We start from the raw sequence: 22,868 nt of genomic DNA, 5'->3' as shown, positions 1-22,868 counted from the left end.
ATGTTGTGATAAAAGGAGGGCCTGTGGGGTTGGATCAGACTGGGATGGCCTGGGGGCCTGGGGGCTGGGATGTCTACAATGTCAGTCCTTGGTGACTTGGCTCCAGCTCATACAGGACCTTGGACTCAACCTTGGCCTGGGTCTGGCTAGTCCCCCAGAGAACTTCTGACTACCTCAGCCAACACTGAGGCGGACACTTGTGTGGCTTAGGCTCCCAGCCTCTCCTGTGCACTCTTCCTGCAGATTGAAGGGACCCAGAAACTGCTCAACAAGGACCTGGCAGAGCTCATCAATAAGATGCGACTGGCCCAGCAAAATGCCGTGACCTCCCTGAGCGAGGAGTGCAAGCGACAGATGCTCACAGCCTCCCACACCCTGGCCGTGGACGCCAAGAACCTGCTCGATGCCGTGGACCAGGCCAAGGTTCTGGCCAATCTGGCTCACCCACCTGCAGAGTGATAGAGGGTGGGCGCCACCTGCCTGCGTCTTCGCCCCCGCCTGTCGCCTCTCGTGTACCTCCCTTGCCCCCGGCCCTGCCCTGCCTTCGGTCATATGGGTCTTCTCAGGGGGAAGGCCGAGAGGAGTCCTTCCCTTGCCACTTTGCACGAGCCCCTCTCCCTACCCGACCCCAAGACTGTGCTGCTCAGGCCGCAGCTGGACAGAGGGGACTCAGGGCTGTAGAGTCCAGGGGGTGACAAAGAGGGCTCAGAGGGAACACAGCTGCCACTGCCACGGGCCAGTCCCTCCTCACACCTGCCTGGCCTGCTGGGGGTCCCACTGATATCCCTAGTGACCATGATGGCTTTATGCATGGACATAGCGGCCATTTGGGAACCAAGCTATTCCTTCTTCCTCTTCTGCCCATGGAAGTCCCCCGAAGCAGAGGTGCCAAGAGGGGCTTCCTTTTGCAGAGTGGACAGTTGGTGAGACGAGGGATGGACCCAGCTTTCTTGTACAGTGTATATTGGAATTTATTTAATGTGAGTTTTGTCTGGACTGACAGCCATGTGACCCCTGGAGGGGGCACCTGGGACACAGTCCAGCAACAAGCTATTGGGAGACTGGACACAGGATGCTGTGTTGTCAACACGCCAAGTGTCGAGGAGAAGGGGAGTCGAGGCCAAACAGGGCTTGGACCACAGCCCGCTTTCCTTCTCACTCCTGCTTTTCTCTCTCTCTCCATATTTTGCCCCCTCCTTTCTTCCTCCTTTCCTGTACCCCTTTCTCACGGGCTCCCGCCCCGCTCCTTCTCTCGTGTTTGTGCAGAACAACCTTTCCGTTCTTTCTATTTGACTTGTGGATGAATTAAAATTGTACATTTGCACTGTGGTTTGATTGTTTTGTTTGTTTGATCTGCTGTTGCAGGGAAACACTGACCTCAAGCCACAGCCCTGGAAGAAACTGATTGTGCTCAGTTGGGCGTAGATCAAGGGCTGATGTCTGGGCTCAACCCAGGGGTGCCTGGTGATATCCAGGCAGTGGGGTCAGATATGAGCCCCAGCCCCTTTGCCCCTGACCAAAGGGACATTTTCCAGTAGGGACCCAGGGCAGCCCCCTACACAGCCACATGAGGAATGCTAGTGGAATGGCTCTCTCCCAGCTGGCATCCCAACAACCAGGGCTCTAGGGGAGGTTCTGGTGGTCCTGGAGATGCTGGCAAGAGGTCCCACAGCTAAATGAACAGCAGCTTCGATTTTATTTGATCTCTTTACTCACATGCAAGATGGATGGGAGACAGACTAACATAAGGGAACATCACTACACCAGGAGATCCAGGCTGGGAGAGCCAGGAGGGAGGAGACCAGAGGCTGTGTGCGTAGAAGCAGGAAGGGGCCAGAAACCAGAATGGGCCACTGAGTGGGGGGTCTTGGGAGACAATGGAGGAGCAGAGGCTGGGGCTGGGGCGTCTCGAGTTTCCACTTGGTCTGTCAGGGAGAGGCAAGTGGGGGCTTTGGAAGGAGAGGACCCCAAAGATCAAAGGGAAACTGGAAGCTCGCCCTACTCAGCTTCTTGCCTGGGGTCCCCACACAGACCCAAGAACCCAGTGCCCACATCTTTTAGCTGCTGGGGCTCCGCCCTGGGGAAGTGGAACTGGATGGGTCACAGGTGAGGCATGATCCCCCAGCTAAACTCCCAAGGTTCGAGAACAGACTGCCCAGGGCGGTTCAGAGTAGGTCAGACACATTGTGGGGCTTTGGGGACAGGGAGGGCAGGCTGGGAAGGGAAGTGGTCCTGGGTCCTGCAGTGTTTGCATTTACACAGCAGTCGTGGGGTCCAAAGCAATCCACTTGCTCCCCTCAGCCACTCAGAACAAATATCCTGAGTGCCTACTACCACTTGCCCTGTGGAGAAAGGGAGGAAGCAAACTGCAAGCTTGAGGAGAATCAAGAGTGGCTCGGGATGGCCTTGTGGTTTGTCCACATGAGTTGAAGGGCAGATGGCTCCCCTGTAGACAGGGATTCTCAAAACTTCTCGGGGTAGCCTGGTGCTGAACCAGTTTTGGGGGTGGGGTGAGGGCTAAAGGTAAGGGCTTGACCAGGGCTTACAAGAGTTTCCGGGTAGGTAGGCTGGCCCAACTACCAGCATCCAACCATGCACCCTCCTCCCTCTGCCCGGGGGTCCGCCCTGCAGTTCCACTCTGCCTGTGGCCTGCCTCCTCCTTCCTCCCTCCCACCCTACTGTTAGAACTGCAGTCTCATTCTCCGAACTTCTCTACCTGGTTCAGAGCCACCCCAAACCACCTTCCCAGCCGCCAGCCACTGCTCCCCACTCAGGAGCCCAGCCTCAGCCTGGCTGTTCATTCCTGTATCCAAAGCGCTGCTCATAGAGCCCTTCTGCCCCCTGTGGCACCCTCGCCCTTCCTTTGAGGTCTGTGTTCTGTTGCTCTTCGCCTGGTCCCACCCTCGCCCTCTGCTCCCCTTTTCAACCCTCCTGTCACTCAGTGTCTGTATAGCTCCTTCAGGAGACTCTCATACGCTTCACATTGTCACCACCGTATCATGACCTTCTGCAGAGCAAGTGCCTTCTTTTCTTGCCCCTCAGCATCCAAAACAGGGCGCTGTGCCCAGTAGCTTCTCAGCGCATAGTACAATCCTGCCAAGTGAAGGGGGTCAGGAAGTCTTTGATGACTGGGCCAGTGTTGGGACGCCATGGAGAGGCACCTGCAGTCACGTGGTGTTGGCCCCAAAGGTGGACTCGAGGCAGCAGCAAAGATGGTCAGCAGTGCCACCTTTGAGCCAAAGCCAGGGATAGGAAATCAGATCATTCCAGCCAGGAACGGGGGAAGGAACAGTCCCACGGTCCCCAGGATGCAGACGATGATGAACAGCCAGAGAAATATCCTGTCAATCACCATGGCCACATACTTCCAGTCTTCCTTCACCTGCAGGTGGAGTGGACTCAGTGACAGGGGCTAGGCCTTGGGAAAGGGGAAGGGTTCCTGTAAAAATGGCAGAGGGGGCAAGGGGGCCCCACTGAGACCTTGAGAAGCTAAAGTGGGGGTGGGTGTGTGGAAAACAGGGTTGTTTTAAGACTCAATGCTTTCCTAAGTGATTCCTGCCCTGTCCTACCCTTGGGACAACCCAAAGCCTTCCCTGAGGCTCTCAAGTTCCAGGTAAGAGAGGCTGGAGGGACACAAGAAGGTTCTAGAACCACCCACAGGCCTATAGTGGTTTAAACACACTACCCAGTACTTATAAAATGGTGAAGACTTTGCTGCCCTCAGGTTGCTTCCCAGCCCCCATTCACCCACCCCCTCCAGGAGACGGAGAAGGGGGTGGTGAGGGTAGGTGGGGCCCAAGGAAGGTTGGGGGAGTACTTTGTGGAATTTGGGCTCACAGCCCAGGCAAGTGGGTCTGAACTCCTAGCTGCTCCCAGACTAGATAACGACTAATGTTTCTTATCTACTCAACAAGGCCACCCAATGACCCTTGGGCCTTTCACCCTTCCCTAGGCTGTTAAGAAGAATTCTGTGATCCTGGGCAGTGGCTGGCTCACCTAGTAATGTGGGACATAGCAGGGGCCAGGAAGGGGAGCCCACCTGGCACAGCCAAGCTTCCTAAGGGTTTGTGAGTGAGCAGTGAAGCTCACAAAATGCCCAGGGCCCACAAAAAAGAGGAGGGGGAGACCGTCAGGGCAAAGGGGGAAGGCTGGCATGCGCAGCCTGACATATGGTCTCTCCTGATGATCCTCCCTCCTCCTCCCCCGCCCCTCCCCCCCCACCAGTGGGGTAATAGTGAGAAACGGTGTGAGGATGGCGAGAATAGCATGAGAAGCTCCCAGCTGCAATCCCTCCCTCAGTTTTGCTGCCTCCCGGTTAGGCTTAGCTGGGGCATTCTTGACTGCTGGCCTGCCACCGCCAATTCGTGTTTTAAGAGTTGCCAGCTAGCCCGGCCAGGCGTGGCTCAGCAGTTGAGCATGGACCTAGGATCCAGGCGATCGGGGTTCGATTCCTGGTCAGGGCACATGCCCGGGTTGCGGGCTTGATCCCCAGTTGGGGGCGTGCAGGAGGCAGCCAATCGATGACTCTCTCATCATTGATGTTTCTATCTCTCTCTCTTCCTCTCCTTTCCTCTCTCTGAAATCAATAAAGATATATTTAAAAAAACACACAAGTTGCCAGCTAGACATTCTCCATCACTATTATTCCAAACTCCCAAAGGAGAGGGGTCCTCTCATGAAGGAGACGGGGTTGGCCCAACCCAACCCCCTGGGGTAAGGTGATTCCCTACGAGGCTGATAGTGACCCAGGGGAGGGGCCCAGCCCCAACTCACTGAAGAGTCAGCATCCTCAGACCGCAGGTGATCAGCAATATAGTGCACGCCTTCCAGCGCCTTCTGCATGCGAAGTGACAGCAGGCGCCCACCCTTCTGCAATGGGGCCTCCACCTTGGGACCTGAGGCCCTTTGGTGCAGATCGCCGTGGCTGTAGAGGACACCCATGGAGGGGGACGACACCCACTGGTCTTCCTCTTCCTCCTCTTCCTCTTCCCTCTCCTGTGCATCCATGTTGGTCTCCAGCCAGTGGTAGGAGGGCCCAAGCTTCAGATCTGGGGAGCCACAGAGCTCCAAGGGTGGCAGAGGCCGTTTCATCAGAAGCCACCGGGGCACACAGCCCAGAAAGGCCACTCGCACCCAGTGGGGCATGTTGTGGGTGCTGGGGGAGCGGTGATGGACATTGAGGACAAAGACCGTGATGACAATGGACAGCGTGACGAAGATCATGGTGAAGAGCAGGTACTCGCCAATGAGCGGGATGACCAGGGAGGTGGAGGGGATGATCTCGGTGATGAGCAGGAGGAAGACAGTGAGCGAGAGCAGCACAGAAATGCACAGTGTGATCTTTTCGCCGCAGTCGGAGGGCAGGTAGAAGACCAGCACGGTGAGGCAGGAGATGAGCAGGCAGGGGGTGATGAGGTTGATGGTGTAGAAGAGGGGCAGGCGCCGGATGACAAAGTAGTAGGTGACATCGGGGTAGATCTCGGCGCAGCAGTCGTACTTCTTGGTGTTGTACGTGCCTGTGGCGTTGACGATCGCCCACTCGCCGCTCTCCCAGTAGTCCTTCAGGTCCACGGTCTGCTCCATCTGCTCCAGGTCAATCTTGGCCTTGTCGTACGTCCAGGAGCCGAACTTCATCTTGCAGTTCTGCTGGTCGAAGGGGAAGAAGGTGACGTCGATGCTGCAGGAGCTCTTGTAGATGGCCGGGGGCACCCAGTGCACGGTGCCCGTGGAGAAGAGGTGGGCCTTGGTCATGTGGTTCACCACAAACTCCCCATCTGCACTGAGGAGAGGAGAGCGCATGGAGGGCCTGGCACACCTACCTGCCCAATAACAAAGCCAGATCTGGCCAAGCTGGGTTTGAAGCCAGTGTGTGGGACTCTCCCAGCACATTTATAGCTACTGGAGTTGTCTTTTCAAGCACCTTTTTTAAATTACAAAGATAGGCATTTCGAAGAATATGAAAATATTCCAAGAATGTCAAAAACAGCCACTATTAACATTCTGATGTTATACACACCATATATATTTGATATGTAACATTTTTACATATTTATGACAATGGAGTATGTGTAGTTTGATTTTTCTGTTTGTAGTCATTTAATAGTTTAAAGTGATTATTTATGAGCATGTTTTCTCTACCCAGCAAATGGTAAGGCCCTCCAATGGGAGTCATGTCTTGTCCACCTGGGAATTTTAGCACCTTGCTGAGAAGAGACCCAACATCTTTGCTAGTAAAAGAAGGTAATTCCTTGACACCATCCATTTACCATGCATTTCTGAGCCAGCCTCACCCACTAGGGCCTACATGGGAGCTGAGGGGGGACACAATGTGAGACTCAGCCTGCCCTTAGGGAACCAAGAGGAAATGAGAGGCAGCCCAAACACCCACCACACAAGGGAGGCAGTTTGACCACAGCACTCTGAGGGCTGGCCGAGCTCCTCAAGAACTGTGGGGGGACACCTCTGGCTGGAGTGAGCAGGGTCACCATGAAAGTGGCCATTTGAACAAGGCCTTGACCGACGATGGTAGGATGTGGCGGAGAGATGAGGTGAAGGGGGTCCCAGCAGAGCCTCCTCCAGAACAAGGAACAGAGGCGGAAGGAGAAAATTCATAGGGTGTGCTTAGATCAGAGGGGCAGGGCCTGCTGGGTCATGGAGCTGGACGTCTAAGGGCCCACCGGGGTTCTGGGGACACTGGAATAGTGACCAGTCAGTGGGGCTTCCTGGGAGCCTGAGTCCCTGATTATCCCTGGGAGGTGATACAAAGTATTCCAAGCTAGAGATTAGAAAATGGGAACCTTTTAAAGAAAGGTTGGAAACTGAAACTTTGAAGGAGAGTAACAGGTCAGGGCAAAAGTTTAAAAACCTTTAAAGGCATTTTTGTCATCACACACAATCACCACTAGATGGCAACATGGGCCCCGTTTTGAGGAAGGAAAGCGCACTTTCTTGATCTTCCTGTAAACCTGGAAAAGGGCTTTTGGGTGGAGGAGATCCTTCTTTAAGTGTAAGAATTTGGTTTGGACTTTTGTCCTATTGTAAGAATTATCTGTTATATTCAAGCAACACTGGCCGAAGCCTTATTGGCAGCCCTAAAACTCCAGGGCATATCTGATGCTAAGGACCTTGCTTCTGACTTCTGCCAGATGCACAGGAAGCAGAAACTAGATGGACCTTGGGTACGGGCTCTGGGACACAAAAACACGGGGTGAGGTGTCCGTGCTTCTGGTGGCAGCAGCAGACGCCAGGGACCCGGGTGTTAAACCTCCCAGATAACCCATGCTGTTTACAGAAATGGCTCCAGTGAGAGGGTATCATTGTCAGTCTCCTCTGACCTACCTGGAGGCACCAAAACTCCAGCAGTGGATCTTTCCCCTCTGTTTTGTTGTTGTTTTTTTAAAAAAAGGCTTTTCCAAATTTGGGTCAAATGAATTGGGAAATGCTGGGCTGAATTGGCTTCTTGGCTGCACAACTTCTAACATTTAAATGCTACTGTGTACTGACATTTTCCAAAGGAACAGTAGGGTCAACAGTGTTATCCAGAATTATTTGACTACAGGGCCACTTTTCACATCTATTCATATCTCTAGGAATTCCTTAGAGCCCCATGTTGGAAAACATTTTAGATGAACGTAGTGCCAAATATCTTTTAATTTTAAATTCTTGACTTCTAAATGAAGAACTATCTGCTACCAAACACTATAAGTAAAATTATAGGTCTCTATTTCTTCTATCAAAAAAAATAGACTGTTGCCCGGCTGGCGTGGCTCAGCAGTCGAGCATCGACCTATGATCCAGGAGATCGGGGTTCGATTCCTGGTCAGGGCACATCCTGGGTTGTGGGCTCCATCCCCAGTAGGCAGCCAATCAATGACTCCCTCATCACTGATGTTTCTATCACTCTCTCTGAAATCTCTCCCTCTCTCTGAAATCAATAAAAATATATTTTAAAAAAATAGACTCTCTCCCCAGGGCTCTTTTTAGACTCCCCTGCCTTTTATTGGCTTCTAGTCATTATGCTCAAAGACTGGTCCTTTTTAGTCTTGAATACAAGGCAACTATAAGTAACATGATTTTAAAAAATACCCACACCAAGTGAGCTTGCTCCCTTGAAGGGAGGGTGTTACCTCGAAGGGAGCAACACTGCCACTCTGCAATACTCCAGCCCTTAGGCATTGTTTTCACAGCCTGCACCAACCACGTTTTTCAAATAATAGTGTTGGCAAATCTGTGTCCCACTAGCACAGCACCAGGCACTGATGCATAGTAGGTGCTCAGTAAATTTGGGTGTATGAGTAAGAGAACAAAATGAAAGAAATAGAGAAATCAAGAGAAAAGGTAAGAGTGGGGGGTACTAGTAGCAAAGCAGACCGTGAGATGGGGCAGTGAAGGTGAGACACGAGGGGGAGCACTTCCCAAGTCCAACCCAGAAACTCCTTCCAGGGGGCCTCCCAGGCGACTTCCCAGGACCCCAGCGGCTTCCTACTTGTTGTAGAGGACAATGTCAGGGATCCAGATCATCTCCGAAGGGACTCGGAGGGATGTGATGTTTCCGAACTCGGCCGGGTTCCAGCGCAGCTTGTGGTCACTCCACTCCTGCGTGTGGGGAGGGGAGTCAGGGCACCTGGTCCTGCGGGAGAGGAGGTCTCGGGGCAAACACAGGGCAGCCTGGGGCCGCCCAGCAGCAGGGTTCAGGAGCAACACGGAGCTCCTCATCCAGCCCCAGGGAGTAGAAAGGGCTCCGAGCCGGGAATCGGGAGGCTGCTCTAACACGCCCGGCCCTCTCTCCTTCGCCAGGCTCCAGTGTTCAGAGTTCCTGGCACTCTTAGTCAATAAGTCATCCTAGTCCCACCTCTATTCCTCATTCTGCCACTTCCTAACTGGACGACTTCGGGGGACCACAGCAGTCATTTGCAGTAGCATTTTTAATGCATCACAATTTACAAAGTTTTTTGCAGTCAATGGGCGAGCTGGGCAGGAAATGCCAAGCAGGTAGAAGTGTTTTTCCCTTTAACAGATAAGGAAACTGAGGACCAGAGAGGTAAAAACCTGCCAGAATATTCAGCAGAGAGTCAACCAGTGACTTTCAAATTGTGCTCCAGTGCGCCCTCCAGGAGCCCCAGCAGGGCTCACACCACCCGATCCAAGGGAATCTGTTTTCTCCCCAAACCAGGTTAGTCTTACTCTCTGAAGTTTCCTCTACGGCATTGTCATAAGCGGAGACTATATGTGGACGTGCGTGTTTATTGATTTAGAGCCTCTGTAAGGTCCATGAAGCCAAGGACAACATCTGCATTGCTAGCACCAGGCCTCTGGTAGATGCTCAATAAATGAGTATCCCAACAATGAAAAAACTCCAAAGTTGTCCCTTCTGGACCAAAAAGGAACAATTATCCCCAGCAGAGAATGACTGGTGTTGACACACAAGCCTGTCCTTTGCTTCACAGAAGCTTATAATAATGAAAATAGTAACCATTTATAAATCAACTACGTTGGGGGCCCCCTAGATCATTCTTTCTAATCATCGCGACAATCAACGAGTTGGGGTGAGGAGAGTGAGGGAGGGTGCGCTGCTAGTAGGTGGCAGCACTGGGCTTGATTCCCCGCCTCCCCAGCCCCAGGCAGGCCCTAAGTTGAGGGGCCGTTTTGCTTTTGCACATTTGCACTAACACAGAGCAGTGTTGCAACCTGGAAAAGGCCCCGTGCATGATGCCTTTTCCCTCTAGGGACAGTCGTGTAACATTTACGCAAATGCGTCAACCTGGGTATGGACCAGCAAGGAGAGGAAGCAGGCACCTGAGAGGAAAAGCACTGGCCCTGCTCCCGCCTTCACCACGGAGGGGCCCTCACCTGCTTTAGCCAGACGTTGGTGGTCATCATTTGGTTCTTCTCATCCTGGCCAGTAGGCAGCGGGAGAGAGGGTAAGAGCAGTTAGAGTGATGGAACCAGCCTCAGCAGACAGGGTGACTGGGAGGGCTGATTCAAGCCCCTCTCTCACCAGAAGGTCCTCTTATATGATACAGCAAGCCCAGCCCAGCCAACACCCTACCTCACGCTGGACCCCTTACTCAGATTCTTCAGGATCACCCAGGCCACTTGGGTCCTCTGGACTTGTGTCCAGTGGAACGAGTACAGCATCTAGAAAACCCACCGCTAACTCAGTGCCCTCCCAGGAGGGGCTCCAGGGCTGGGAGGGAGGGAAGCTCTGATTGAGGTGCTCTTGGGGGACCGGAAGGGGAAGGGCTGGAGCTAGGGAGTGAGGGAGGACGCCAGGAAAGGGGCCTGCCATCTGGGGCTGATCCCAAGGGCTCAAAGGGTGGCGGGGCAGGCATACCACATCGATGAGCTGGGCGATGGACAGCCCGAAGCGCACGATGACCACGTCCGAGGTGTTGGGCACTGGCCGTGCCCAGCGGTTGTAGCCCCTAAAGAGGTGTTTGAAGAGGCGATCCTCGGCTTGGGTGTGGGGGGCTCGCTGCTCTGACACTGTGGGACAGGCAGGAAGAGTGGGGTCCCTGGGAGTCCATGGGGGTGGGTGCTCAATTCCCTCTCCCATCAAATCAGAGCCACTCAACCTCACTGAGCCTCAGTTTCCTCATCTGCAAATTGGGGACTCTACCCAGAACCTATCTCACAACGCTGTTGATGAGTAAATATAATAGTGTACATAAGAACTTAAAGCAACCAGCATGGTTAGAGCTCAAGAAATGTCAGTTGCTCTGTGACGATTTGCTAAGGAGGCATGGAAATAAATGTTGGGAGGGGTGTCCAGGCAGAGCAGGGGGAAGAAGTCAGACACAGAGACCAGGTTTAGCCTAGGGCTGAGGAGCTAGGAAAAAAGTGTCCCAAAATTGTCTGATGGAACTCCTCATGTCTGCTCTTTCAACAGCTTCACCTCTTAGGGGCCTGCTGCCTGAGCAAGAGGAGACTAAAATGCAGAAAAGCATATCAATAGCGATAGTCGCCATGTATTGAGTGCCAGCTGTATACCAGGTGCTAGTCACAGACTCTCATTTCATGTGATCCTTACAATCGACCTGGGGGGCTCACAGCCCGATTGGCATTTACAGATGAGGGACCCTGAAGCCAGGGGAGGTTCAAGGTAACCCAGCTGCCAGTCTCAGAGCTGTGAGTGCCCCGCTCCACTCTCACTGTGGAATGAGCTACTTAAAGTCCCTGCAGATTTGCTGGTTGCTATGAGCCCGCCTGCAGGGGTTTCCTCCACAGCCCGTGAGCTTGCAGGCGTGGCATGATGTCCTAGTGATGACGCTCACTCACCTGCTGGCATCAGAAGGAGCCACCACAGGCCGAGCTTTGTCATGGGTGGGAGTGCAGGATGGGAGGGGCCCATGGCTTCAGAGGAGAGGCCTCGCTTGGACATCAGAAGGAGGGCAGGCCAGGGCTTTGCTGTGGGTTGAACCTCGGCAGCTTCCCCAGCAGGGCCGCAAGCTGCTGACAGGCAGAGCTCCCGCTGGATTCCACGCAGCTCCCTCTCACCGCCAAACCTGAGCAAGCCCAGGAGAGTGTCTTAGGGGCATGCACCCTAGATACAGGTGTGCCTTTGCTCCCCACACTCCACACAGGTGTGAAAGGTCAGTGACCAGGCCTCCCAGGAGGAGAGGGCTCTTGGGCTCTCCCTGGTTTGAAGAACCAGCATCTTTCACTTTCTCAGGGTCAACCAGCTACTCTGCCCTAAGATAAGCCCTGACCCACTGGGCAGAGGAGGCCACAAGATGAGACCAAAGTCCTCGTTTTTCTGACCTCAGTGTTACATGTGTAAAATAAGGATAAACATACTGAAAAGGGTGGCCAAAAGAAGAATTTCGGTGCTATTTATGCTAGCCAAAAGCTGGAAGCACCCAAAGGCCAGTCCACTGAATGGATCAACAAAACATAGTACGTCCATACAATGGAATACTATGCAGCCATAAAAAAGAATGCGGTGCTGACACACGCTACAGCATGAATGAACCTTGAAAACGTTATGCAAAATGAAAGACACCCAACGCAAAAGACTGCATATTCTATGATATATGCAGATGAAATATCCAGAATAGGTAAATCTATGGAGACAGGAAGCAGATTAGCGATTGCAGGGTTGGGGGAAAGGGAGAAGAGGTAGTGACTGCAAATGGTACAAGTTTCTGTTTGGGTGATAAAAATGTTCTGCAATTAAATAGTGGTGATGGTTGCACAACTCTGTGAATACACTAAAATTCACCAAATTGTACGTTTTAAATAGGTGAATTTTATGGTATGCAAATTATAGGTGAATTTTATGGTATGCAAATTATATCTCCAAAAAAGCTGTTATTGAAAAATAATTAAACATCTTCTGGAATTATAAGAAATAGCCAACTCTCTTTAGACTGTAGAAATGGTAATATAAACCAAATCACAGGTAGCTGATTTGAAAACTGATTCTGGTTATGAGGAGGACACTGCTGTCAAAGATGTGAGAGAGTTGAGGGAAAGCATATTTTTAAGTTAATGTATTATTTTATATAGTATGTGATTTAAAACATGTGTCTCTGGAAAATGTAGTAAATATTATCCTAAAAAGTTTACATATTCAAGTTAGTGCTTAAAGAAAACAACCTTCTTTATTGGAAGACTGGGATTGTCTTATGTTCAGGCACATATTGTACATATCAGTGTGTTAGGCTTTGGCCAGGTCCTCAGGATAGTGCTGACTCTCAATCCAGATAATGGGCACTGGGGTTTCCTTTTAAGATGCTGAGAATACTCTGGAACTAGATAGGGATGATAATTTGTACAACATTGTGAATGTACTAAATGTCACTAATGGTAAATTTTATATTGTGTATATTTTACCACAATTTAAAAAGAAAAAAGGATATGAGTGAAAGTGCTTTAACAGTGCCACCGCTGAGTACATGTTGGAATCAGAATTATTATTAATGGAGTCACAAAACCTGTTCAATCTGGAGACAGAGAAGAAGGGAAAGAAGGAAAATTCCAGATTCTCATCTGCTCACCCACTCCTGCTTTGGGGCATGACTTTGCTCAGTTAGCCCCATTGGTTCCAAAGCTCTGCCAAGAGGCCCGTGTTCCCAGAGGTCTTCCCTCCAGGCTTTTTACAACTCCTTCTATTGGGACGTTCTCCCTGAGACTGAGTCTGATTCTGCATAAACCTCGGAGATGCCTGAGTTGAGCTGAGTGAGTTGAGTTGAATTTAAAGACTGGTGTCACCACCTACTAAATTTCATCCACACCTGGGGAAAACTGCAGGACAAGGGAAGTTTTTTTCTCTGCTTTCTGCCCTCATTCCAAACCTGACAAGCACAGAGCTCCCTTTCTCGTTCCTTTTCTCTCTCCCATCCTCTGCCCTGGCCGACTTAGGATTCTCATGTGTCCCATCCCTTCCTAACTTACCTGGGGATGTCAGTGACTTCACTACTACCTGACCGCTACCATCACCACCATCTAGAAGTTTTGTTTGCTTGTTAAAATGAAGAGAAGTTTTAAAATGCAGTTGTTCAGCCCGGCTGGCGTGGCTCAGTGGTTGAGCGTCGACCTATGATCCAGGAGGTCCTGGTTCAGTTCTGGGTCAGGGCACATGCCCGGGTTGCGGGCTTGATTCCCAGTAGGGCGATTGTGGGAGGCAGCCGGTCAATGACTCTCTCTCATCACTGATGTTTCTAATTCTCCCTCTCCCTTCCTCTCTCTGAAATCAATAAAAATGTATATATTTTTTAAAAATTAAATTCAGTTGTTCAGTGCTCTTATCACCCATGCGTGAAGAGTCTCTGCTTTGTTTTTGGTTAGCTGCAAGAAAACAGGGCTGGGCAAGTGCAGGGAAAGAAGATTCCAGGGTCCCCTTGAATGACAACTCCTAGATTTTCCTAAGAACGATTTGTTTTTGTGTAACTTTTGTGCCTTTGACTTCATTTGGGCATCACATCACCCGTAGGAGGGCATGGGGAAGAGATATTATTATCTCTTTTATGTAAATTTTTAAAATACTGATGTTCTGAAATGTTGACTGATTTGCTTCTAAACTATAATGTGGTAAAGTGCTACCCAGTGGCACCAACCAGGAGGGCGATTTTGTGAGCACCTCGGCCAGTACTTGCATGTGTTCTACAGTCATCTAATACTACGACTGTCGTCGCTGAGCCACTGCCAGAGCTGAGGTCTGCAGCGGACCAGGTGGTGAGGAGGGAAAGCTACCCCACCCCAAAGCCAGACTCACCTAGATCCAAGGTTGATCTTCTATGTGCAAATTCACTTACTCCTCAAGGACAGGCATCCGTAAATGAGATTCAGTCGACTCTGGAGGACCTATCCCTGCAAGATGCCTCAAATTTGCATCCCTTGTAATTAGCCCACTATGATAATTTCATTAATTTGTCGCTGGAAACCAAAGGAGCAATTGTTCCAGGTAATTGACAGTAATTAGAGTAACCTTCTGCCTCCCAATTAGAAAGATACTAAAAGAGAAAGAGCCCAAACCCTTTGATCCTGGAAGTGGCTGGGTTGGCAGGCTTGGAGAGAGGTGGCTGTGAGGGGATGTCCCTGCATGTAAAGTGGACCTGGGTGAATTGAGGTCCACAGAAAAACCAACACAAAAATAGTGCATATGCGAAGGGCTCAGACACCAGCATTCCCGCTGAGCTTGTATTGCTGCTGATGTATGAGGGTGCCCAGACCCCCCACCCCAACTCACTGCAGCCTCTGTCGCCCACCTCTGGAATCCTGGTCCCATTGAAGTCAAGGTTACTTGGGCTCGCTTCTTTGTCCATCTTCCTACTGCAGCTGGTTTTCAACTTCACACCCACCAGGTCACTTTCTACTCTTTTCAGAGGCACCGACTCCTCCAGAAAGTCTGCTCAGATCCCGTCAGCCCCTCCCCGCCAGCAGCACCCCCACCGCCCCCAGGGTGGGCGTCTCAGCTCTCCCACAATCCAACACCCCAAAGGAAGCCCTTCGATGAAAGGAAATAATACTGTTTCTTCTTCCAAATCATTTCACTAAAGGTGCTTAGGGGAGAGGGAGCATAGTGGTGGCTCTTATATCTGCTCTGCTCAATAAATGAATCAATTGCAAAAGCTTGACGTCTCGAGGTTGGGTGAATCTTGAAAGGTCATCTGGGTCACCACACCAGCTGATGTAGGAATCCTCTCCACAGATTCTAGCCTCAGAAAACCCCCGGAATGGAGAATTTGCTACCTTCCAAGGCAGTGAATACCACTGATGTCTGTGTCGTTCTTAAAGGACACAGAGTATTTACTAAATGAATCAATAAGTGACAAAAGAAGGAATAGGAGTAATAATGACATCGCAGCAGATTCACTAGAGTAAAGCGATAACTCCTGAAACCGAGCTACCCTTCCGAGTGGGAAGGGTTGCCTGTCGCTGTACTCTGAACAGCCCCGGCAGGGACAACCAGAAGACTAACATTTTTCTAGGAGCAGGCAACTTCCAGCACTCTGACACACCCCCTCCTAGGTACCCAGAAGCTACTCACCTGCTAGTATCCCTTGGACCTCACCCCCACAATGTTCCCATACCCACAGTGTCCCCAACATAAGCCTTGGGGGCATCTTTCTTACCTGTGGCCACAGAAGAAGACAGGCCATTCAAAGAATGCAGAGAACCAGCCTGTCTTGGAGATTCTGGTCAGCTGACAAAAGTCTACCCCGAACCAGAGAGGCAGGAGCAGAGCAGAGCCGGGCGGCTTCATTTCATAGTCAAACAGAGGCGAGGGCAGGACACACCTTGGCAGATGAGGAGGATCGGACTGAGGTTCCAGCTGGTTTCCTGGGGAGGGCTGGACAGGTTCTGCAAGCAGGTCGGTTTGCCTGGAACTCTCAGCTCTGGCAGCCAGGGAAGCTTCGTGCAGGCGCCACTGAGGAGGGGGCCGTGGAGAGCTTGACACAAAGGCTTCTGCAGGCACAAGGCGAACCAGGGCGCAGGAGGGACTGCTGGCTTGGCGAGCACACAGAGTCACGCTCCTTCTCTCCCTCTCTCTCCCTCTCTCTCTCAGTCTCTCTCTCTCTCTCTCACACACACACACACACACCCTCTCTGGAGGAGAGGAGGAGGAGCCTGACTATTCAGTCTGTGTCCAGTGGGGACAGACAACAGATTTGCTTTCCCTTGTCCAGTTACTAGGATGTTTTGCTCTTTGCTTTGAAGGACCCCATGCCCCTGGATCATTGCCTTGGCCCCTGACCCACCCTCAGGTGGGGAACCTCCTGGGTCCTGGGTCTGTCTGTCGACAGAGCCGTATAGTTTTGAGTAAAAGAGTCCAGAGGACAGAGTCACCGGACAGCCAGCCTACAGTTCTCTCCTTGCCCTTCTGCTCTGGAGGAACCCCCATCTCCCCCAGCCGGCCTCCTGTGCGAACACCAGGTCACTCCTGCTGCCACCTGGTTGGTCTGCAGCTTGCCTGCGACCTCTCAGCGTCCTTGCTGGTGACCTTGCCTTCTATTACTCAGAGAAGCAAGGTCATCCTCCCCCCAACCACAAACAAAGCCCTGGCTTCCTTCCTTCTAGCATCAAACCAGGAGTCCTGTTCCTCCTCCCGTGCATGGCAAAGTGAACGCCTGTGGTCTTAATAGTGTCCCATCTATTAACTGTCCCCAGCCTTCTCAGGTCTTCATCTCTCTCTCCTACTTGTTCCTTCCCCTCAGCCCATAGATAAGTTCATACTCCATCCTTCCCCTTAAGCTACTTGCTATTTCATCCCTTATTTTGTTAAAGCAAAGGACAGCCCCAGACATAACTGCCAGGGATTGGTTTCTGGCTTTGCTCCTTAAAAGCCGTGTGATTTGGGGCAGGTCTCTTAAGCTTTCTGTGCCTCAGTTTCCTCATATGTAAAAGGATGGTGTAAATAATGGTTCCTACTTCATAAGCTTGTTGTGAGGAGTAAATAGTATGAATTAAAAGCTTAGACTAGTGAAATAATATATGTATATATGCATTTACACATGTGTATATGATTAGTAATATTCTTATGAGAAAATTAAGACTAAAAATACAAAGAAATTATAAAATACCCATATTCTCACTACCCATAATTAACAAATGTTAGTATTTCACCATATTTACTTTCATGTTGATATATGTGTGTATAGATGTACATACATCTCTCTTTCTATGTGTGCTTATATAAATTATTCAAGTATTTAATGCATACATTGTCCAGAGAGAAAGACAGGACGATGGAAGGAAGGAAAGAAGGAAAAGAGAAAGAGACAGAAATGAGGAAAGAGAATAATCATAGATTGTATCAATCAGGATTCTTGGTTACAAGCAATAAAAACCTATTGATTTACTTTTAAGCAGCAAATGATTTTATCCAAGGACAATGGGTAGTTCACAGAAACACTTAGAGAGCTAGAGAACCGCTTGGGACCCAGGTGAGATCAGGAAAACATCAGCCAGACTGGAGCCAAAAGCACAACCATCACCTGCATGGTGGGCCCTCTGCTGCAGCCCCGGATGCGAAGCCCTGCACTGTCACTGGTGCTGCTGGTGCTGCTGTGCCTGGAAACCGGCCCTTCCTGCTGCTGCTGCCACTCCTGCCAGGGTTAATTCTCCTCTGTCTCTGCTTCTTTGTGTCACAAGCTCCCAATACAAAGGCCACCTGATTAATCATGTGCCCATGAACTAGACAGAAGGCTGAGGAAGCAGGATATGGTGTCTTGAGCTTCTATGTGGAAGGTGGACTGTGCCACCTTCAAGGTGGGGATATTCCCAAAATATTTGGTAAATGCTGGGGAACTCCCCCAAATCTAACTCTTTGGTTCCTAACATCAAGGCATACCCAACTTTCCATAATTACACTTCGAAAAAAATGCTTACACTTCACTGTTCTAAAATCTGTACCCAGGATTTGTTTAATCAAGTATAGTAAGATGTGCAAACAGCAGCATGATTGTCATGAAAAAATGATTGTCAGAGGTCCGTAGACGCGGGAGTCATGACAGGCCATGCAGGGTCACATGGGGAAGCACCAGGGCCAGCCAAGGGCAGAAAGGGCAAAGAAAGTAGGGCCCAGAGTATTTATTGGAGTTTCTATAGTAAAGACAAGGCAGAACAGGGTAAGCAGCTTAGGACTGGATAGTTTGAATAATGTTGGCAAGCTGTGAGCATTAAGATGATCTCTAGTTGTTCTGTACCTGTCCCTGGGGTGATTTAGTGCAGAGGGAATATTGGCTTGGTGTGTGAGAGAGAGATAAAGGAGGTGGTTGGGGGTGTTGATCAGGATTGGTTGGAGGATTTGTAATGTAATTTTTGCATGCCCATAAAAGCTGGGTCACGGGAGACATAAACAACTTTGGCCATTCATTTGGTCCTGTGAGTAATGGATGCTAAACAGGCAAATACAGAATCTAAGAAAGTGCAGTTAGAACACCAACACAAGACAACCATTCCTCACAGAAACAAAAGTGCTCATCCTAACCCCTAAGCCTCATCAGTGACTCAGTCCAGCTTCATTCTAGCCTCTCTGGGCAACGCCCATTCTTGTTCCACTCCTGGCACAATGTCATCTTGAAATTACATTTCCTATGGAGTAAATGATGAAGTTTATCAAAAGCACACTGCCTATGAAAGTAATAGGGTGGGCATAAAATAAAACAAATTAACAAAGTAAAGAAAAAAATATAGTCAGGGAACAGCCCTCATTGTTGTAAAAGATCGTTAGGTTAGAGTCATTATTTATAGCTTTTCCCTCCACCCATTCTCCAGAAGCAGCATCTCTTCCATAAAAGACAAATTGTTATCCCCTCTATCATGGAAGGGATTTGATGTAATCAGCTTGCCACCAGGGGAATAATTTGAGCCTCAGGTCTTGGGCACCCTATCTGGAGCTGAGCGTTTGTTGCTGGGGCTGGGGAGTTGGTCATTTGGCAGTGGCAACAATAGGGATCACATTGGGAACAGCATGTGTAATAGGAGTCACCAAATTAAATTTACAGCAACCCACTGTCATTCTATAAAGACCTATCCCTCTTAGGTAGAGCTGGGTGGTAACCAAAATGGCCATCTCTGCATTGTTCTGGTCTTTGATGGTGGTCCTAACCCTTGTCACTCCTCAAAGGCATGGTATTGATTTTATCTATTGTTTTATTATGAAGGCTCCCACTCGGTTCTTCCTGCCAAGGCTGATAATGATGTGTCATGTACTGAGAAGTTTCCTTAACACAAATCTCAGCACCTAAGGTCCAACCCCCCCCACCCCTCTCTCTCTTTCTTTCTATATATCTAATATGTCTTTCTTGATTTCAGAGAGAAGAAGGGAGAGGGAGAGGGAGATAGAAACATCAGTGATGACAGAGTCATTGATTGGCTGCCTCCTGCACGGCCCCTGCTGGGGATCCAGCCTGCAACCAGGGCATGTGCCCTGACCAGGAATCAAACCTCGATCTCCTGGGTCATAGGTCGATGATGCTTAACCACTGAGCCACACTGGCGGGGCCATTCCAACACTTTTATTTCCCCAAGTCTTCCATTCTGTCGTACAAATTTCTAGTATCTCATTGTCACTTTGCAAGGACTACAAATTGAACAAACAGTACCACCCTGTGATGGTTAATTTTATGTGTCAACTTGACTGCCCTAAAGGATGCCCAAGATAACTGGAAAAAACATTCTTTCTAGGTGTGTCTATGAGGGTTTCTCTGGAAGAGATTACCACTTGAATCAGTAGACTGAGTAAAGAAGACCTCCCTCGCCACTGAGGTAGGCACCATCCAATCTTTTGGGGGCCTGGATAGAACAAAAAGGTGCAAGAAAGATGAATTCACTCCTTCTGCCTGAGCCGGGACCTGTTTTCTCCTGACTTTGGACACCAGTGCTCCTGCTTTTCAGGCTTCTGGACTCAGATCAAGACTTAGAGCATTGGCTCCCACCCCTAATTCTCAGGCCTTTGGACTCCAAGTGAACTATACCACCACCTTTCCTGGTACTCCAGCTTGCAGACGGCAGATCATGGGGCTTCTCAGCCTCCATAACCATGTGAGCCAATTCCTAAGATAAATCTCATCCTATCATCTATCTATCTATCTATCTATCTATCTATCTATCTATCATCTATCTATCTATCTATCTATCTATCTATCTATCTATCTATCTATCTATCATCTATCTATCTATCTATCTATCATCTATCTATCTATCTATCTATCATCTATCATCTATCTATCTATCTATCTATCTATCATCTATCATCTATCTATCATCTATCTATCATCTATCTATCTATCTATCTATCTATCTATCTATCTATCTATCTATCTATCTATCATCTATCTATCTATCATCTATCATCTGTCATCATCTATCTATCTATCATCATCTATCAATCTATCATCATCTATCTATCTGTCTCCTAGAGAACCCTAATACACCCCCAGTGGTTCAAACTTGTAGACTGAACCAAAATCTCTCAAAAGCACATCCCCATTAGCCAGCCAAATCTTATTTCAACTTTCTGTCCTTGGTCTAGTACTTTGAGAATCCATTTCTATGCATGTTTACCAGATCGTGGCCATAAATGAGCAGTTTGGGGGGTGTTTGTGCCCCTTGCTAAGTTTGTTGTTCCTGGAGCTTGCTTGCTGGGGTATGCGGGGGGCCTGTTTCTGGTTCCTCTCCAGAGGCAGAGAGGGGTGGTTAAGATGGAGAATAAAGTTCGATTCCTGGTGTGTGATAAATCCTTCAGGTGAGGGTGTTGTAAGTAAGGTAAGGTGAGGTCTTAAGGGTAGACCCCTCATGATGGGATTAGTGTTCTTATAAGGGGAGACACCAGAGGCCTTGCCCTGATGCCTGTGCGCGCGCAGAGAAGAGGCCATAGGAGCACCCAGGGGCCGGTTCACCAGTCGCTGCCTGCAGGCCAAGAGAAGGGCCTCAGAAGGAGACCTGCCTGGCCAGCACCTTGACCTTGGACTTGCCAGACTCCAGAACTGTGAGAAGTACATTTAAGCCACCCAGTTTAGGCCCATCTCTGAACGTGGTCACAACGGGGAGGAGGCCTTCCACACACGAAGGAGAGGGGGACACGGACACAGCTAGGTTTCGGGACACACTCCCGCCAAGTGACCCACCTGGCCAACGCCCCCCCACGCACGCGCACACACGCACGCACACGCACGCACACACACACGCACACACTCACGCACACACTCACGCACACACGCACGCACACGCACGCACGCATTTAAAGGGTCGTGCGAGGCCTCTGGCTTGTTTTCAGGCTCCCTTCCCTCCAGAGCAGCCCGGACTGGTGAAAGTGGCAAATTCAAAGCCAGTGAAGCAGCCAGCATGTCCCGGAGTTTGAGGCCGTGTCTTCGAGGAGCTGCTGCGGGAGCGCGGAGGTATTTGGACTTCAATTTTAGGGACCAGGAGTCTCAGGCGCCGGGAAGCAGAGGAAACAGACCGCGCGGGGGCGGGTGCACCGGGGGAGCCTCGGGTGGGACGCGACCCAGGCGAGACCTGGCGGGGGCGAGAGCGAGAGCCCGGGTGGGCGGGGCCGAGGGGGTGGGGGCGGCGGGGGTGAGAGCCAGGGTGGGCGGGGCCGAGGGGGTGGGGGCGGCGGGGGTGAGAGCCAGGGTGGGCGGGGCCGAGGGGGTGGGGGCGGCGGGGGTGAGAGCCAGGGTGGGCGGGGCCGAGGGGGTGGGGGCGGTGAGGGCGAGAGCCAGGGTGGGCGGGGCCGAGGGGGTGGGGGCGGTGAGGGCGAGAGCCAGGGTGGGCGGGGCCGAGGGGGTGGGGGCGGCGGGGGCGAGAGCCAGGGTGGGCGGGGCCGAGGGGGTGGGGGCGGCGTGGCCAATCCCAGGGCAGGGGCGGGGCGGGGACGGCACGTCCTGGGTTACCCCGGGCCGCAGCGCGAGCTGAGCCCAAACTTCGCCGCCGGGCCCGGGAGCAGTGGTCGGGCGGGAGGCTGAGGCTGTGGCCGCCATGGCGCTGCGTGCGGTCGTGTTCGACCTGGACGGGGTCCTGGCGCGGCCGTCGATCGCCGGCGCCCTGGGCCGCACCGAGGAGGAGTTGGCATTGCCCAGGTAGGGGTGGGGACCCCGCGCCCGGGCTGCGCGGGGGAGTCGGGGCGGTGAGGGGCGCGGTTCCCGCCCCGAAGTTGCCTTTGGACTTCCCGGCCTGGTTTCGGATCGCTGCCCTTTGAGAGCCCTGCGAAAGGTTAAAACCGTTCCGGCCCTAGGACGCCGGCGTGTGGACGTGGACAAGCGATTGAGCCCCTCCGGGGACCCAGCATTGCCCTCCCGGGGACAGCGTTCCTCAGGGGCGAGGAGTCGCCCGCCCGCCCCAATCTGGGAGGCGGGTGGATCTCTGGGCGGCTCTGAGATTTCCAAGGGAAACAGTTCCGTGCCTTGCAGATTTACTTATAATATCGAAATAGAGAAACAGCTTCAAGGCCGAATCACTGGGAAATGGTAAACTAGTAGGCATCGCCTCGAAACGTGTCTTTCAGGATAAGATTGAAGTGACATTGGAAAATATGTGTTAGGTATAAAAAGTGAAAAGAGCAGACCCACCAGAATGTAAGACTACTTATACACTGTGGTGTAGACCACAGGATCCTGCTTAATTTATGTAACTATTTTAATCTCTTTAGGCAATAAAATATTACACCTTAGTTATACCATCTGGAGGCAGAAAATGCCACACATATGTGTGTAAAGATCATACACATAATCAGAACAACTCACTTTCTTCCTTTTCCCTTAAAAATGCATTTCCATACTTTATAACTTCTATTACCAAAACTATATAATTTCTTTCCAACTTAATTTGAATTTTTAACTCTTAGAAACTTCAATTTCCATTGACAACCAAAAAGTAAGCAGATAGTATTTCCTAGATTGACTTTTATGAACCTACTTCATAAC

The 22,868-nt window shown here is 50.8% G+C and overlaps 3 protein-coding genes across 11 annotated transcripts in view; 2 read left to right on the top strand and 1 right to left on the bottom strand.

Annotated features, from left to right (window-relative positions):
* Positions 1-1,330, top strand: part of PTK2B (protein tyrosine kinase 2 beta) — a 118,208-nt gene extending 116,878 nt beyond the window's left edge. For 6 of the 7 annotated variants that reach the window (XM_081134670.1, XM_081134668.1, XM_081134671.1 and 3 more), the window contains one exon: positions 244-1,330. In XM_081134670.1, coding sequence (XP_080990796.1) covers positions 244-459 — 216 coding nt within the window. In that variant the 3' untranslated portion in view covers positions 460-1,330. The remainder of the gene's footprint in view (positions 1-243) is intronic. The other variant, XM_081134674.1, reaches the window with a different exon arrangement.
* A 348-nt stretch (positions 1,331-1,678) lies between these two features.
* Positions 1,679-16,007, bottom strand: CHRNA2 (cholinergic receptor nicotinic alpha 2 subunit). 2 transcript variants are annotated; one of them, XM_081135262.1, is made up of 7 exons: positions 15,576-16,007; positions 11,278-11,504; positions 10,334-10,485; positions 9,850-9,894; positions 8,486-8,595; positions 4,774-5,774; positions 1,679-3,382 (listed from the first exon to the last, which is right to left on the bottom strand). In XM_081135262.1, exons 6-7 carry the CDS (start codon positions 5,749-5,751, stop codon positions 3,257-3,259), a joined length of 1,104 nt encoding a protein of 367 aa, XP_080991388.1. In that variant the 5' UTR covers positions 5,752-5,774; positions 8,486-8,595; positions 9,850-9,894; positions 10,334-10,485; positions 11,278-11,504; positions 15,576-16,007; the 3' UTR covers positions 1,679-3,256. The 2 variants fall into 2 exon arrangements, with proteins under 2 accessions (XP_080991388.1, XP_080991389.1); XM_081135263.1 differs by lacking the exon at positions 15,576-16,007 and having other exon boundaries at positions 4,774-5,815; positions 11,278-11,498.
* Positions 16,008-21,800: 5,793 nt separating this feature from the next.
* EPHX2 (epoxide hydrolase 2) overlaps positions 21,801-22,868 on the top strand; it is a 46,122-nt gene continuing 45,054 nt past the window's right edge. The window contains exon 1 of one of the 2 annotated variants that reach the window (XM_081135094.1): positions 21,801-22,025. In XM_081135094.1, coding sequence (XP_080991220.1) covers positions 21,925-22,025 — 101 coding nt within the window. In that variant the 5' untranslated portion in view covers positions 21,801-21,924. The remainder of the gene's footprint in view (positions 22,026-22,868) is intronic. The other variant, XM_081135095.1, reaches the window with a different exon arrangement.

The sequence above is a fragment of the Miniopterus schreibersii genome, assembly GCF_964146895.1.
Source record: "Miniopterus schreibersii genome assembly, chromosome: 4".
Lineage (NCBI taxonomy): Eukaryota > Metazoa > Chordata > Mammalia > Chiroptera > Miniopteridae > Miniopterus > Miniopterus schreibersii.
The sequence above is the reverse complement of the archived record's forward strand: the minus strand, read 5'-3'. Positions and strand labels throughout refer to the sequence as shown.

Excerpts from the sequence above, each read along its gene's own strand:
- CHRNA2 (XM_081135263.1), bottom strand. The coding sequence starts at position 11,380 with ATGTCCAAGCGAGGCCTCTCCTCTGAAGCCATGGGCCCCTCCCATCCT. Across the intron at positions 9,895-10,333 it reads TCGCCCAGCTCATCGATGTG|GATGAGAAGAACCAAATGAT; the intron begins GTATGCCTGCCC and ends CCTACTGGCCAG. Across the intron at positions 5,816-8,485 it reads GACATTGTCCTCTACAACAA|GTGTGCCAGGCCCTCCATGC; the intron begins GTAGGAAGCCGC and ends TTGGGCAGGTAG.